The sequence below is a fragment of the Pararge aegeria genome, chromosome 10 (assembly GCF_905163445.1).
Source record: "Pararge aegeria chromosome 10, ilParAegt1.1, whole genome shotgun sequence".
Lineage (NCBI taxonomy): Eukaryota > Metazoa > Arthropoda > Insecta > Lepidoptera > Nymphalidae > Pararge > Pararge aegeria.
In genome coordinates, this window is record NC_053189.1 from 14,845,311 (window position 1) to 14,863,679 (window position 18,369).

Below are 18,369 nucleotides of genomic sequence, written 5' to 3' on the forward strand. Positions count from 1 at the left end.
GGGAACCATGGTTGCAGTGTCCGTTTATGGTAACTGGACAATATGGCGCTATTAGCCACCAGACTAAAACAAACTGGACGCTCACCTAGAGGACTTTTTTAGCATTCAAAAATTAAAGTTGTGTGTCTCCCAGAGGGACAATTAACACATACTGTGAGTAATGAGTGTGTGTACTCACAATACATAATATATGCCCATACCATCTTCATACTTCACTCCCTTGTGGAATAAAACCTTTTAACAAGCCGTAAACGACTTGCTCATAACACAAATTTTAGAAGTAAACAACCTGGTTCAGTTAAATTAAATACGTGAAACTTCGTGTAAATTCGAGGTGCAGCCGATGATTGTTTTAATTCACAGTTAGACTTTCGGTATCCTTGAGTCACACTTAAAACGTATGAATTAACTGCAACAGTCATATTAAAACGTTGTCCTAAAAATAGATAGGATAAAGCGCCTAAAATTTATTGCTAAGTCAATAATGGGATAAAAAAAAATATTAAAGAGAATTTTATACTACCTTGTCACCAATTGAATTATTTCTAAAACTGACACGATTCGAAGCGGTAAACCCAATAAAAAGTTACGCGTAAAAATATATTGATCAAAAAAAGCTTCTTCTATTAACATTATGTAACAAGCATTTAGTGTTATTGTCTCTTCTTGATACCAATCCGAACCAATCGCAACAGTTTTCTTGCTGTCATTGAATGTGGGTAGGCCAGCACACTGTTGAAATATCCAACGGAGCTTAGAATCAGCTTATTAAAGTGCTGTCGTCGGTAATCTTCGTCCCGGGCACATTCCATTAGAATATGGAAAACGTCTTCGACCACACTGCAGACCCGACAATTGCAGACTCTTCCTCTCTCGATGACAGTCCTGGCTACTGCTGTATGTAGTATTAGTACTGTATGTAGTTATACGTAACACTACAGAGAGGCATATTCTCCCAGCGAATCATCTCTTAAAAATAGGATTTAAAAAAAAAAAGCATTTAGTGTAAATTTTTTTATAAGTTAGAATAATTTTAGGGAAGTTTATGTTACCCCACTAAGTATTAGCTTAGTGCGTTAGGTACTGCCTAATTAAGTCCGGTGACTGGACATGACTGACTGTAATGTCCGTTGCAATTGGTTCTAAAATCAAACTATCAGTTTAAAAGCTAAAACATTTACGTGCTTTCTAGCTTAACATCTACAACGTCTATGACGTTCAAAAAATAAGCTAATGAGTTTAAATTATTATAAAGTAAAATAAGCTGCTCTACCGCTTACATCTCTTTGACGACAAACCCATTATCTTCACGAAACGTACGTGCAAATTTGCTGGCCAGTCGCAATAATTATTTGCGTCGGCCCTTTGTGCGTGTCGACCTATACTGCACTGCCTTGTATACATGGTGCTCATGATGTGGTGAATTGTCTACCTTGATCAGTTAGTTAACATTTATTTTATAAAAACACATTACACTTTACGTGTCCAAAAAACTTTATGGTTTGTCTAAGGTGGAATATGACATCAATCATGACCTATGTACTAAGTTATTTACATCACTCATTTAAAGACTCGTGAGAATATTAACTCCTTACATAATTAAGACAAACCATTCAATAGATCATCTTATAAATAAAACTTGTCACTCATGTTACATCAGCTTCGTCTCAGTGGCATGTCATTAGGACAAAATTACCTATTTTCATGGTCACATCGTAATTTTACCGGGATAGTTAAACTAATCACTAATCCATGCAAGCTGCTTAAACAACATTTTATCAGCAGCAGACTTAAATACTAACACTGATATAGTGAATGCAGTATCACTGAATCACAGTTCAAGAATAGACTCGGCAAACATCTAAAGGACAAAAAGCGCAAGATATGATACAGGCGCATCAGCGAAAGTTTCTTGCCTAAAGTAAGCGAAAGTTTCTTGCCTAAAGTAAGTCTGGCAGATCTACCACGACTAGTAAGAAAACCCTAAAAGTTCAAAGACACAAAACACTTTCACCCCGTCTCACTGTGAAGCCATATATTTGCACAATTAAAAGCCAAGTGAAGCTTATACAAAGAGCTGGCTCATTAAACATCAAAGAAACCTTATATACTCATGCAATATCGCAAACTAAAGTAGCTACGCTATAGGGCATGTATAAAATTTATATTTGAAAAGTTCTCTATGAGCTGGTAAAAGCAGAATAAGTATGCAAAACTTAAAGGACACTAACAACAAGTTAGGGCAGTGTGTTGAAGAGTAATTTGTACGACCATTTAAATAATTTGGGTCGCTTTATTGGCCTGTCAGCGTATCATGCACATCATACACTTATTGAATGAACTATTTTCTGTAAATATTAAAAAACTATTACATACAACTACTGTAACTTGCTTTTTGAAAAAACAAAAAATAAACAACATTCATAACTGTACCACCTACCGATTTTCAGGCCTACGTGCAAAAAAAATATTAATATATATATTAAAACCCACAGCTCTCTCGATCGCACTACGAGTGGCTCTCCGCCCTTCTTTTAAGGGCAACAATGTGTTCACAAAATATAAACAATAGTGAAGAATATAAAGAAAGCTATGAGAAACACGTGTAGAATAAATATAAAACGGGGACGTGACAGGACGTTTTAACACAAAGGCCACTCCAGTAGGGACTTTTAGTTTGCGTATGCAGATGGCTCATTAGGATTAAGGAAGCAAGATCTTATCTGATCTGGCACAGTGTGTACTCACTTCAAAGATTATTTAAATAAAATCGAGCATCGACAAACACCCTCAGTCCCAATAGCGTCCCACTGCTGGTCACAGGCCTCCTCCCACGTAGGAGAGAAGTTTTTAGAGCATAAACCCACACGCTTCAATTTTGTGGGCTTTAAAAACTAATGCCACTAAAACATGACATTCTTATCATTGTAACCGGGAGCGACGCCCTAACGTTATCTCCGAGGAATGGGGGTTGACACAGCCAATTTCCTTACTCTGTACGTACTGAGAATTCTTTAACAGAAAAAACCAATACAGACAGTTAAACATAATTGAGCTTAGAAGTCATTAATATAAACGGTCACATATATTAATGACTTCTTCTAAGATGTTATAATATGCAGCCAAAACATTGAACTTGTAGCCGGCCAACTAAAAACTAGATAAACAATGATTACGTAATGCCATGCAACAAACAAACGATTACGTGTATTATATATATAAATAAAAAGCAACACGCCCCACCGCTTGAAAAAATTTTAGTATACGACCACATGGTCAGGAAAGTTATATAAAAATGTCATTTAAGTTTACGTAAATTTTATATACGACGTTTATGTAATACCAATTTGTTAAATGGGGCGACTTCATGTGTCTAAACATGATTCTCATTGGAAGTGTTTTTTACAAAAAATAGTATGAATTTGAACTTACAAGCACCTGAAGCTGATTAAGTAACCATGCCACGGCTTCGTATAGTCAGTTGCATGTTTCTTAAAATTATGCGACCTGGACGAAATCTACTTTTAGGCGTGTCGCTCGATGAACGAAGTGGATTATACCGGCATATCATATAGACAGACATTCGACAAGGAATAATGCGGCTCAATTACCATATTAAATTAGACACAGGTTGAGCTGTAATAAGCTAGCCAAATATGTAATGCTACAAGAGGCTCGGCTTGTTTTTCACATATACATCGCACCGCCTTCGTTAAAGGTCCAATTACATTTGCTAAATAAAAAAAATGTAGTTTTTATTGATAGTGGTTCGGAGAACAGTGTCGTACAGTTTATCACTCTTAGATTTTTGTCGAATGATTGCAAACATAAGATGGCTTTTTAGATTTAAAAATATGTATTTACATAAATATCATCATCAATAGCCTATAAATGTCCACTGTTTGAGGAAAGGCCTCCCCCAACGGGAGGGTTTGCCACCGGGAGGGTTTGCCAACGGGAGGCTTTGCCGATAATCACCACGCTGGGCAGACGGGTTAATGATCGCAGTAGACGGTAGTAGTAGTTGTACAGAGGACGCTACAGCCCGTTCTCTGTTATATACGTTGTACGACACAGTCGGGAAGAGCATAGATGGTGACAACTGTATTCTAATCTGCCGCCACCACACGGCACACACATCATTCAGTATCAATTTTTATTGATATTTTGTATTTACTTTTTATAACATGTCAATGCTTATAATAAATAAGAATATTTATTAAAAATAATTAAATACGATATGTATTTACAATAATAAACAATAACAGGATATATACGTTGTTTAGCATGTGGATAAAATCTGTTTTAGTTTTTCCTTGAATCAACTTCCCAGGGTTAATCCCTATCATTTTCCAAAGAATTGTTTACCTATTAATAAACAATGGAACAACAATATAAAAGTATCACAATTAATGGTATATAAGGCTAACGTAATTTAAAATTTGATTTTATTTATTCCACTACAAGTGAGCCCTCAACTTGTATATTCGCTAGGACACATCTTGGCAAACAAGCCCCCCATAGTCCGCATATTTGCTGAATACAACGTAATATCACGATTATTATCTCATATACCTGGCATCGACATATTTCACAACACTTACCCGGTATTTACAAAAAAAACTTGTCGCTTATCTATCGGTGAGCCCTCCCTTAAGATAGATATTACGTACACAACAACTATCCTTCCTGCCACGGGTAACTTGCCTCTGCCCGTAGATCGAACCCGAGACCTCCCACTTCAAACAGCGCTCGCTGCGCCAGGAAATTTCAATAAAACTGAAATGTGTTATTGTCTGTTTGTGTTTTTGTTGTCTCTTGTATTGCTAATGAACCAGTTATCAAATATTTTAATGTTAACACATTCAGTGAACATTTCCATATATAGAAATAGAAAGGTACTGAAATTAAATGTTGGTAAGTACTTTCGAATAGAGATGAATGCATAATATTTATTAAATAGAAAATTTAATAGATAAGTAGTTGTTTCCAGTGGCGTGCACTTCATGTATGCACAAAAGCGTTGGGACGACTTTGTCATTTTATGCCATTTTACTTCTTTATGATTACCCTGGTCCCAATGCCTGTGCACGCCACTGGTTCCTTGGGCATCTATTATCATGCGATCGATTACATTTTAAATCAAGGGCTAATGGGCTCGTTATTTAGGTTGACAAGACTATAAATTTAAGATTTTAAGGCTCTCTTAACTACTTACTTTGTGTAGTTAGGACCTCTTTTAGTATCTTGCTTGCTTAATACGTTTTTTAGTATCTTGCACGTAGTGCAATGCCTAATAATAATGTAATGCCTAATAGTAAAAGTAGAATACTAATTGCAGTAATTCAACCATATCTTAAGTTATCATTTACAGACTAAATTTGTTCAAGCAACGTTCAGTAAAACGAACCGCAAAAATCTGGAATGCTGTTCCGGCTTACCTTTTAACATATTAAAGGTAGGTAGGTAATTCGTCATCATCACCACGTTAAACAATAGACTTGCACCGGTAGGTTATTAACCAGGACAAAAATTATATAACGCTGTATGACCCTACCTTAATTGATGGTTCTTATACAGGCTAGAAAGAATGTTTTAACACAATGCATTGCCGATGTAACTTATGAATTTATAAAAATAAAAACTCATTAGACACGTACCTACTTTGTTATAACGTGCTTATTTATTTTTCTTACTCCGGTCAACCCCGGCCCCATTAATGACGTTACCTAGAAAGAACGAGGGTAAAAGGCTAAAACACTTAGTATCAAGTCTCCCCGCCACATATGTTTAATCTGAAGATATAAAAAAAAATATACGGAAAAGTTTCTACACAAATTACGAGCTGAGACACATTATAGTACACGACATTTCGGATAAATACATAATTGAGGGCAAAGTAAAAGGGTAGCGCGGACAAGGAAGGTCGAGATTAAGTTATATGGATCAAAATAAGTGAAAAAATATAATATAATCGTGTGAAGTGAGAGATAAGGCCAAGGGCAGACTATTGTTCAGTTTTGTAATATTTTTCAATACTCTGTCGTTCGTGTATTCCGAATGAACTCTCGATCGAATCTTGGTAAACAATACAAAAAAAAACATAGATTTCGATACTTCAAAGATACGATCGCAATCAATGTAGGTATATAATACTGGGTAGTTTATAAATATATATGCAATTTGAGTATTACGTAACTGAGCTTAAAAAATGCACAATAAAAGCAATTACGTCGTGTTAATATTTATGTTAGTGCACATTTATTTCCAATAGGTTAATTTGTAAAAGGTCACTTGTCTTGTATTCCCTTTAAAGATTAAAACGTCGACAATTTCGAAACACGAACAGGACGCAGGCGATTTAAAAATTACATAAAATACACGATATTCAATTAAGTGAATACGTGGTTATATTCTTTATATTATCCTTGCAAGTGAGGAAGTACGTTAATCTGAAAAAAAAGTTCATCTGTTTATTTCCTAGGAACGTTAAACGAAGGCTGTATTCAATCATAATTTCATTCATAAAAATGAATAGCTCAGAGTCGCGAAGCCGAAGTGGTAATGAGCGGGCCACATAGCTTGAATAACCGATAGACGTTGGGGTCTCAAGGTGCTAGAATCGCGACCCCGTACTGGAAAGCGCTGGTGGAAGACACCCCCCCAGGAGGTGGACAAACGAGAGAGAAGCTGGGTACAAGCAACACAAAACTGTTGCGATTAAAATCCCTACAAAAGACCTAGGTGATCATGATATAAAAAAATTAAATTCAAGTTTGTATGAAATTATTAAATCCCATATTATGATAATGCATAATGTCTTCCTGGTTGTCGAAGCTTTTATATCGGAACGGCTATACCGATTATGATGAGACTTTTAAAGAAGATAGGTCCGGCAGCAGGTGTAAGCTAGATGTAATTTAAGCTTTAAGTAAATGAGGTAGGTCTGTCTACATATGCAACTTAATTTTGTAGGCTATTTTGCACCGCGAGTAATAAAAAAGAGTATGTAATAGCTTTTAAAAAAAACAGCAATAATAGTTGATATCAACCCTAACGTCAAATAAGTAGGTGTAAACCTACTTCCTATTTCAATGCGCAAATTTATTGACAAAAATCAACTGGTAATTTCATTCTTAGCTCCGTTCATAATGTTCCTATGCAGTACAAATGGGAGGCTTCCACTGAAGCCTATAATATAAATTGGTTTACATTATTAAAGCTTTTTTCGTTTTTTTTCGAATCTCTACAACCTTAATAACCAAAACACATCAAGAACGACATATTGGAAGGCAATTTCTGTTCGCGGGAGATGGCTAGTAAATTATAATTCTTATTTATAGGACGTCAAGGTATTTCATATCTAGTGTGTGGGTATGTTCCGTATAGGCTTCGAAACGGCTGGACCGATTTCAAGGAAACTTTCGGGGAATCTTCGGATTGACCTGGCGAGTAATCCTGTAAAGTTTGGTGACGATCGGAGCACTCCTATTTTTGAACTGTCAAACTGTCAAATACAGCTTTTATTTACTATGATCATATTCTATTGTTGGGTGTACATGGGTGTAGATAATGATCTTCACCCGCTCGAGAAGAGAATGAATACTTAGAGAAATAAATGATTTAATATGAGACTTAAATTAAAAATTTCATGATGTAAGTTTATTGTTTAAATAAAATAAAGCAAAATCTAGCCCGGCGAAGCGGGCTGGGTACGCTAGTAAACTATAATTTTAAAATAATACGGCTAAAACTCGGTCAAAAGTAAGTTGTGGCAGAAATACTGTCGTGCGAACATCCAATTTATCGAAGTCAAACCTACTTAATCACATCATAATTGATTGGCACCTCTTGCGCGTCAGCTAAAGTGGCTATCTCGGCATTGCAGAGTTAAAAAGGCAATAAGTGTAAAATTGCTTATTTATCGCCGTTTGCATACATGGGCACTTATTTTCTCGTTAATGTACGGTTTGGTCGGCGCTGGTAGGGCTCTAGTAATTCTAAGAATACATGCGATCCCGGGAAGACAGCATTTGCATAGTCATATGCAATTAGAAAAATTAATGGTAAAATGTAAATTGTGTGTTTGAAAAGAGCAACTGGTGAGTTTCATGCCGGCTTCTTAATGGTAGAATCTGCCTTCCGAACCGGTGGTAGAGTCACTACAAACAAACAGACAGACTTGACGTTTATAAAATGTGTTTATAAAGTAAGCCTATCTGAAATAAATAAATTTTGAATGGTTACGTATTGACCAGAAATCACATTAATATAACCAAATATACTTTGATATTAATATATTCATTCATAAGTCAAATAAGTATAAGAATGAAATACGTCGTCTACGTATGTCGTGACGAAGTCGACATGTTTTCAAAATTAAATGACTAAAATTCCAAAAGTAATGCCGAATAAGATGGCTTGAATATCCATTGAGCTGTTTGAGAATTTGGTCATTTGGAATTAATCCTACACTGCAAAAATATTTCTTTGAACCTTGACCTTATTTTAGGATCTATGTTAAGGGTTCAAGTTACATATTTCAGTACTTGTAGCTCACAAATTTGAAGCCGGCAGCTTTAACTACAAGTTAAATTGCCGTATGTGAGTACCAAGTCTCAATAAAGGAATCGTACCTCAACTTGCTGCGCGTCATGTGGATTTCGGTTGAAGAGATATAACACCCAATGTCGATCAAACTGATTGCACACTGCGAGTTTTCTCCTTAAAATTAATGATCAAAAAATAAAAATATTATGAAAAGTGAAACTTGAATAATAACCATAAACCGCTGCAGTTAACACAATTACTGAGTAACCTAAATGTTTTTTTTCTTACGTTTAATAATCACTTAAATATGTATTTTTTTAATTTGCAGCAAAAAGAGTTTAGTTTTAGTTTTTATTGCTAGTCGTTCAAATTTTAAATAAAAAATTAATATTAGTATTTATGGTATAGTAAATACAATATAAAGCTGTGAAACGTAAGAACTTCGGCCGCACTTTCGGGGTCCCGAGTTCGAATCCCAGCATGCACCACTAACTTTTCAAAGCTATGTCCGTTTTATGCATGTAAGATATCACTTGCTTCTACGGTGAAGGAAAACATCGTGAGGAAACCTTCATGCCTGAGAGATCTCTATGTTCTCAAAGGAGTGTGGAGTCCACCAATCCGCAGTGGGCCGGCTTGGTGGACTACGGCCTAACTAAACGAAAAACATCTGTGGGAGACCCGTCCTTTGCAGTGGGCCGGTAATGGGTTGATATGAAGATGATGATGATGATGATGAAAAAGAATAGATGTTTCGGCTTTGATTAAAATAAAAGGTGGCACAATAATGTCGAAAGACCTCAATTAAAGTTCTATTTTAAATTTTTTTGTTTTTATAAAGTTGGTTGCATATTTGTGTTGATTTTCATATTTCGAGTTATATTATTGCTCACTAATTACGCTCGGAATAAAAAGTAGGTTGATTTTAATTTTGGACTATCGTATGTATCGTAAATAATGAAAGTGCAGGCTTTGCTTGAATTTCAATAAAATTTTAATACTACGACGCCATCTAACGGCAAACAACAAAAGGAAGATACAACAGTACGTGAGTAAACTACACAAGTTTATAGCGATGAGAACCTTGCTCACGTAGTCCTGAGGTTCGTTGATAGATGGCGTTGCTGTAAACTAGCTCAACTTGAAGTTGATAAAAATAGCAGTAATTAAATAGAAATTAGTTAATGGCAGCACCATTTTCCATGGTATGCTATAAAATAATAATAAGTTAAACCAGTGATTGAACGGTAAAATCTTATCATAAGTTATAATACGAAATGTAGTTATGGTTAAGTCTAAGTAAGTAAGTTAAATTATTTTATCATGCTTCATGATATGACATAATCAACTATGTAATTTACCTAAAAAGGTGCATTATGATTTTCATTGCCAACCAGACCCTAAAACAGCTCTGCTTAGCAAAGTTGAAACTAATGAAATGAATGGAAATTAAAAATTAGTTGAGTAGATTTAAGTTTTCCTAGTTTTGTTAAGCTTTGATTATAGTTAAGACCTGAAATTACTAAAAAATAATCTATTTTATCCTAAATCTTCTGTCCGAAGATTGAATAAAACTTTTTTTTTATAGTTATTATTTATTACGGACCAGGCAAAATAAAGAACTCTTACCTTTCACGTTCGCCCCGGCTGCGGCTGCGCTTCCGATACGACTGTTCCCGGTCACCGTCATCGAGGCGGCGACGCTTTGCCTCGTAGGACCGGGACCTGGAGCGCGAATGGGACGCGTAGTGCTTCCTACGAGTGCGCGGCATCTGCAAAGTTATGCAACAATAGTAATAAATACCTGGGTGATTCCATCTTTAATATAAAAACCCCGACATAAACAATCCTTAGTAATATTATAAATTGGAAAATGTGTTTGTTTGTTCGGCCCTACTAGGCAGCAACCAATCAACATGATTTTTGGTATTGCGTTAGTTAAAAGGACTGAGCGTAACATAATTATTTTTCTTGAGAGTAAAACAAAAAGGATTTGCAAAAGAAACCCTTATAAACGCGAACGTCTTAACGCGTGTAATATAAGAATTATTATATTATTATCTCCCGCGATATTATTTTGCGCTATCAGAAGCATAATACAATTTAATTTAAACAAATATAGCTCCCAAAATATGGGGGGCTTTAACAGTACAAATATAGTAGACCACACTTGTAAGTGCAAATTCTCTACCTACTTTTACTTATTCCATTTCTTAAAAATTAACTAAGATTTATATGATACCGAAAGAGAGCCCTCTAGTTACAATACTAGGAATAAGGTTTGTCACTAGGTGGCGTTATTTCTATAATAGCATATAAATCAAATAAACAACTTTGCCCTAATATATACAAAATAATTGATTGATTTGACAAAACACACGCCACGTGGCGTCGTGCGGAATGATATTGCCTAGCTGTTACCTATTTCAATATTACTTCCACTTAGTAAGTCGAGATTGCGTATCTTGGGGTTTTTATATCGAAGATGTCCATCAAAATTATTCCCATTATGTACCATGAAAATGGCTGAATAATGTTAGCCAGAATGTGAACAATTGTTGAAATTAATACAAAAATTTATTCGCATCCACAATGGCAATGACATCTTGTTAGGCAGACAGACAAGCAGAGCACATTTGTTGCTGTTAATTCATATATTAAAAAATCCAGACTTAAGACAAAATCCATTTGCGGCGCACGCTAATTAAATATCGGATAGTAGCAAATAGCGGTAGTGTCCTATTTACTACTCTATTTGAATTAAATTAGGGCGATGTTTAATTATTCGTGGAAAATCCACGCTAGCCGAGATTGATGCGGTAAGGTCACATAAGCGGTATATAGAATAGATTGTCAGACTAGATTTTTCTCATCATCATAACAAGAGGCTATAATAATGAGAAACGGAGGAAATTAAATTAAAATCCCGATAATGAAGCGCTTTAATACTACTGCTTGGATAGAAATAGCATCACTGCTTTGGACAATAAGTCTATAGAGAAACCATGCCACAATTTAAGTTTTGGAGGAAAGGACGGAGAGACTCTTCTCCCAAAACAACCTAGTTATACGCTCACATTTTTTACTAAGAAATTCATTTATTTGTTCTATAAACCGTTTTGTTTCATGCATAATTTATGGTGACAAAATACTGAGGTATTGTCCTGAATTAATAATTATGTAAGAATCGATCATTCTTTTCTGTTTTGGAAAATGGATTTCATCTTATCCCCCCCCAGAATAGATTGGTTTTGGCTTTCCAAACAATGCTACAAGCGCATAGTATGGTCAAATAAGAATTAACGTGGGCAGATGGAATTATGATGATTATTTAAAAAAACCATTTTATACAGTTGTAAAGAATAGAATTGGCACCAATAATAATTATTGTAAGCAAATAAAGCTAAGGAGCAGGAACAGCTTTTAATCAATTTGCTTGTGTAGCTGACAGTATAATTAATAAGCAAGCTTGAGAATTTTTAAGACTGCTTTCAATCAAACTATTTAAATGGTTCACTGAATACTAGACCATTTACAGTTTTAAATTTCTACTAAATAAATAAAAATAATCAAAATTAGGAAATTGTGGACAAATGGTTAGAATTTCAGTTTAACTTTCAATGTTGGTGCATTATTCAAATAGTAATGACTAAATAAGTAAGTAAGCTAGTAAAATTAATGTTTATACTTTGCAAACATTGTACTTGTGAATTTACACTGATACTAATCGTGTGTTATATATTTGAATTCTATTATTGTGGTTTATTTACATTCTTGTTTTAATGAAAGAAATCTCCAGTACAAGCTATAAATACTAAAGGGTAGGCTTTTTACAACTCTTACAATGCCCTCTCTCTTGAGTCCACCACACCAATAGCAGATGAGTAGATTTCACATGCCTTTGAGGACATTATAGAGAATTTTCAGGAATGCCGGTTTCTCCTGTTTCCTTCACAGTTAGAGCAAGTGATAATTATATGCGTAGTTGCAGTTAGGGGGGTTGAAGTTGGTCATACATTCATGTGTAATAACTATTCATGTGTATAACATATGTTAAACTTTTAAGTGTCTTCCTACTAGAAATGAATGTTTTATTATTAGCGATGCAGAGATTATTGTAATGGAATGTTGTATAAGAATATTCTACATAAATTGAAGAAATAGTTTAATATCTACAGATTTGAATGGTAATGTGGAGTTATGAACCCAGAAGCTGTGGGCAAAATGTTTACACCAAAAACTAAACAATGTTTTAAGCTGCTGAGAAGATCAAGTTGAGGTGTCACCTGCATGGATAGACCCATGAACATATTTAAGTACATAATGCCAATCTCCTCTAAATTTTATGAATAAATATATGTTTATCTGTACAAAATTTTGTTGTCTTGGAAATTCCCGAAATCAGGCAATAATAGGCCTGATTTTGTATAGAAACCACTTAATTATTAGGAGGTTTAGTATGATATTAATAATTAAATTTCATACATGAAATTTCATGAATAATTATATTTTTTTAAGATAGCATTTTCTCTTTCTATTTGTTTAAACATGCATGCCAAGTCCATACTATTAACAATATCACTTGTAATGGTGACACAACTATACAGCTTCAAGCATTCAATATGACATATTTATGTAATGTAAATACCAAATCGACCAAGTCATGGGCAAGATAGTATTGTACATGTTAAATTATAATAAGTATTTATATTTTTTACCAAACCTTGACAACAAGGCCTATGAAACCAGTTTTATTTTATAACTACTGTACCTTTATTTAAAAAATATATTTAAGTGCCACTTGAAGATCTTTACTTAAAACTCAATTCACACACAAACATTTCACTAATTAAGGTACATACAATTTAGAATTATTTCATTGTTATCATTAATAATTTAGCTTAAACAATTAGCAGGGCTGAAACCATCTTGTGATTATCACATAAATACTTGTTATTGCCTGAATTGATAGCATTTCTGCTAAAATGTTATTTTAGTCAATAACTTATTTATACTTTATATTTGTACATATTGCTTTTAAAAAAGTTTATGCATGAACACATTTATAGTCAAGTTTGGTTTAATATTAATAACAATTGTTTGATTGTTTGAAAGTGAAAGTACCATATATGCATTGGCTGTGAATCAAATATAATTTTAAGTATTTCTTGCAAACTATCCATTAAAATTAATAGCAACAATTGCAAATATTCATAACATATGAAAGCTCTTGCTTACGAATGCAATCTTATTCAACAAAGTATTATAGATTAAATATCATTTAGTTTAATAATGTTATTATTCTAATTTCTACACTAAAATATCTCATAACATGACACTAATAGCTAGCCCACTTTATTAAAGTTGTGATGCAACACAATGCATTGCAGAAATCCTCCTGACATCTCGTAGGATGTAGTTAATTTTTAGTTCTTAGGAATCAGTTCTCCCACCAGAGAAAATAGGGAAGTTATAAATTACTAAATAGCTGTTAACAGGAATCGAACCCAGGAAATCTTCTCATAAGACCTTAGTGCTCACCATTGCAACATGGAGGTTGTGAATATACAAACAAATTACCACTATTAGTTGTTTTTCTGTTTTCAATTGTCAATTTTGTTGACCAAATTGAAATCCACACTAGAGACAAGTGATAGCATAGTAACCAGTTATAAGTCAACGCCTGGAGGTATCTTTGCATCTTTTGGGTCTCAGACAAGACAGGCATATTTAAAGTATTTATATCAAAAGAGAAGGCACTATGTCATGAACATTGGCTGTGAATCAAATATAATTTTAAGTATTTCTTGAGAACTATCCATTAATTAAAAATAAGAATTATAAGGACATTTGTTAAAATGCTTATCAATTTAATAAAATATCTGACACATATCAAGTTATAGTTATTAAAAGAGTATTTATGCTCACACTTTATAATATAATAATTGTAATGCAAGGTACATCAGACTCTAGGGTAAATGTCATTTCATTACTTAGCTAACCATTACGGCAAAATCAAATGAACATAGTATTTAGAATAAATACAAAATTGCATAATAAATCTGTCAATATTATTAAAAATAAAGGTGTTTGTAGCAATATTGATGGGTTTATTACCTACTTAGTTTTAGCATAATTTCACTTTAACAGTAATGTTAGCTAAGCAATGTTTTGCAATGCAACGAGTTGCACTTATCTACCACAATGCAGGCTTTCCTTTATAGATTGGCATTATGCAAAAGTATTTAATTATGAAATCTTAGTTAAGTGAAAATTCTATTAGATGTATCATGCAATATTATTTTTCTCTATAACCACAATAGATTTTAATAAAATCAGAGTGTACTGCTTGTAACTCCACTTACCATAAAAAGGATACCAAAACTCGTATCCGAGCAGTATAAGCTGAAAAACATTAATGTTTTTAGACCAGAAATAATTGGTCAAATATTCTGTTAAAATTGGAACCCACATGCATCACATTAGCTAAGTTTAATTATCGAATATTAATGTTTAATATTTGAACATAAATTAATCCCACAACATAATAATAAGAAACTATATACAGAAAACCCCGCTAACAATAATATGACATTGTTGAACAAAACCATACAATAAACAGCATTCTCGTAGATATAATGATTAAAAACCCCTTGAAACCATAGCTTATCATAATAAACTGCTGATAGGCATCATATAATCACAGAAATGGAAAACATAGTGGGGATACAAGCTATGTATTCAGACAGCTGTAATTTTCTAATACGTATAAAACATAGAGCAATAATTAACTAGCTTATCAGAACAGTCTCGAACTTTAATAACTTTGTGATTGTTTTGAAAACGTTCTCAAAGAAATACGTATAATTAATAACAAAATATCCCATGCTGCCAATACTAGATGTCGCTAAGTTATTTACATGCTGACGCCATGTTCTTTCTACGGATCAAGGAAGCCCTACTTAGGTCAAAGATAAAAAGTTCTAATTTCTCAATTGGACTTACCCTCAATTCACTTATATATTTCAATTTACACCACAGTAGTTGAGTAAAATTTGCTAAACAATTCCAAGTTCGCGATGCAGAACCCTGAAGAATGCTTCTTCGCAATAAAGGCCCGAACATCGATCCAAATGCGAGACAGCCAATATTTGATTGTTGGTAACACTGTTTTGGCGTAAAATTCGCCAAAACCAGCTTCCTGTCAAGGAAAAATAATAATAAGATTCTCTAAAATCAATTAACATAAATATTAAAACGTGAAGTAGCATTAAAATATTTAATATTAAATTTCATTTTATTATGCATCAACCCATTGCATAAAACAATAAATTTAAAATGGACGTAATGCCATATCTCGGAAGCGGAAATAGAACTGCCATAGTAAACAAATAAATTTTTACCAACATAGGAAAAAAAAACTTCGTTCTTAAATATAGGAATAGCATTATTGCTATTATGTTTACTAAATTTAAATTATAATTATTAATTACTTATTTATTACAAAATTATTTGAAAAAATTGTAACTTATCAAAAAATTTAACTTTATAAGAAACCTTAAGCAATTGTTGAACGCAATGGATGTGTCAGGTTGTTTTGCGTAGTATCTACCCGTAGACAGAGAAGTAAACTAAAGTTACTTCTCTGTCTACGTATCTACCCGTAGCGCTACCCGAACCCAGAGTTGTAAAGCAATTAATAATTTCATGTACTTTAGTCTGTGTGACTGCATTGGCCGGCAATTTTGGACGCCTGAGTAGACCTGCAGAAAGTATTCTATCAAAAAATATCAGCGAGCGATAACATAAAATCTGAAAACCTCGATGCATCCATAGTCCCGGTTCGGATAGGAGGTTTATGAAATTAGATATTTGTGAAGTTCAATTGTTTGATAGATAATTTAATTAAAATAACGCAAAATCAAGTTTTCGAATGAGAAAATGATATGGGGCTGGCTGAAAACCAGTGCTGCGCGTTTTAGTATGCAGCTTTACTGAGCCAGCTCCTTTTTCACACATTTTATTTTTTTATTTTTATACTTTAACAATTTTATTACACAAATGTAACATTTTACACAAATGTGTGACAATAAATACGATTTTTCTTTCTTTCTTTTCTTTCTTTCTTTCAAAAATTTAGTGTGTATATCGTTCTCAAAGTCTATATCTGAGTTTCTGAACCTCTTGCCACTGGTCTACTAGTCCAGTCGTACTTGTATTCATGTAATGGCTAATGTCATTTTTATTTTTGCCTCCATTTTATCGTGAAGACAGTTTACCAACGCGAAGTTGAGATCTCACCAGGACCACGGTCTTCAGTGATGAAGGAACGCCCAGAGAGAGAGAGAGAAGTAACTATTATTAGTACAGTGTTTAACTACGAACACTCCCCATTATTATATTTTTCGTTTAACATAACTTGACGCGTGAGTGATTGGTAAGATTTTTCTTCCCCTTCCTCTAGTACCAAGTGATTTTACGGCTTGCCGCATATCCTCGTTTTCCTAGTTCGATTTCCTTCGGATTACTAACTAAGTATTCAATTGTTTCTAGTTTACAAAAAATAAAATATGCAGGTAATTATAAAATGCGCCTATAGGTCAATCTATCTCGTCGTCGTCGTCTATTCAAATTCAAATTCAAAATTTCTTTATTCATGTAGGCCTATCACAGGCACTTATGAAGCGTTCATACATATTTGTTTACATAATTGTAACGGAATGGTGATAACTTCGTTCGCCAACTTAAATCTAAAGCTACGAGGGTTCCAAACGCGCCCTGGTCTAAGCCCACAACAAACTTAGCCGGGTAAATTTATTTTTTTGTTATCACCATCTTCCAGTAAATTTAAATTAAACTATGAAGCTAGAGCAATTCACACCCAAGCTTTTTTCCTTCCTTATCATATAATCCTTAATATTATAATAGGATTTTTCTGTAAGCTTACGTTTTATATAAACTTTGAACTTATTGAGAGACATCTCAAAGATTTCATTTGGTAATTTGTTATAAAATAATATACAATTGCCCTTGAATGAATTTGCAATTTTGTGTAGCCTAGTAAACTGCACAACGAGTTTATTTTTGCTTCTAATATTTATATTGTTACAGTGCATTTTCTTTTTAAATTTTGATATATTTTTATGGACATAAATTAAATTTTCATGTATGTACTGACTATGCACCGTCATTATTTTAACTTCTTTAAATTTATCCCTTAATGACTCTCTTGGGCCCATTTTATACATCGCACGAACAGCCCTTTTCTGCAGGACGAAAATAGAATCTATATCAGCAGCATTACCCCATAATAAAATGCCATAGGACATAATGCTGTAAAAAAAAACTAAAATAAACAAGCCTAGCAGTTTCTATGTTTGTCATATGACGAATCTTTTTTACCGCGTATGCTGCAGAACTAAGTCTGTTCGCTAAATTATTTGTATGTGGACCCCATTGAAGCTTAGCATCTAAAGTTATTCCTAAAAAGATTGTCGTATCCACCAAATCCAACTCCTCATTATAAAGTTGTACAATGGTTTTTACTTGTTTAACATTCGGTAGTGTGAATTTAATACTCTTCGTTTTTTCCGTTAAGAGCTAAGTTATTAGTCTCAAACCATTGTACTACTTTAGCGAGACATATGTTTACATCGTCAAGATTTTTTTCACGACGTTTAATTTTAAAAATCAATGATGTATCATCAGCAAACAATACTAACCCGTGATTGTCCTCAGCTAGGTAAGGAAGGTCATTCATGTAAATGAGGAATAGGAAGGGTCCTAATCCCTGGGGGACACCAATTTGCACAAATGACC

The 18,369-nt window shown here is 33.8% G+C and overlaps 1 protein-coding gene across 1 annotated transcript in view; it reads right to left on the bottom strand.

The window, feature by feature from the left end:
* LOC120626689 (dual specificity protein kinase CLK2) overlaps nucleotides 1-15,707 on the bottom strand; it is a 112,101-nt gene extending 96,394 nt beyond the window's left edge. The window contains exons 1-2 of the mRNA XM_039894311.1: nucleotides 15,556-15,707; nucleotides 10,180-10,322 (exon numbers count right to left, since the gene is read on the bottom strand). Of these exons, the coding sequence (XP_039750245.1) occupies nucleotides 10,180-10,322; nucleotides 15,556-15,675 (263 nt within the window). The 5' untranslated portion in view covers nucleotides 15,676-15,707. The remainder of the gene's footprint in view (nucleotides 1-10,179; nucleotides 10,323-15,555) is intronic.
* Nucleotides 15,708-18,369: the final 2,662 nt, after the last annotated feature.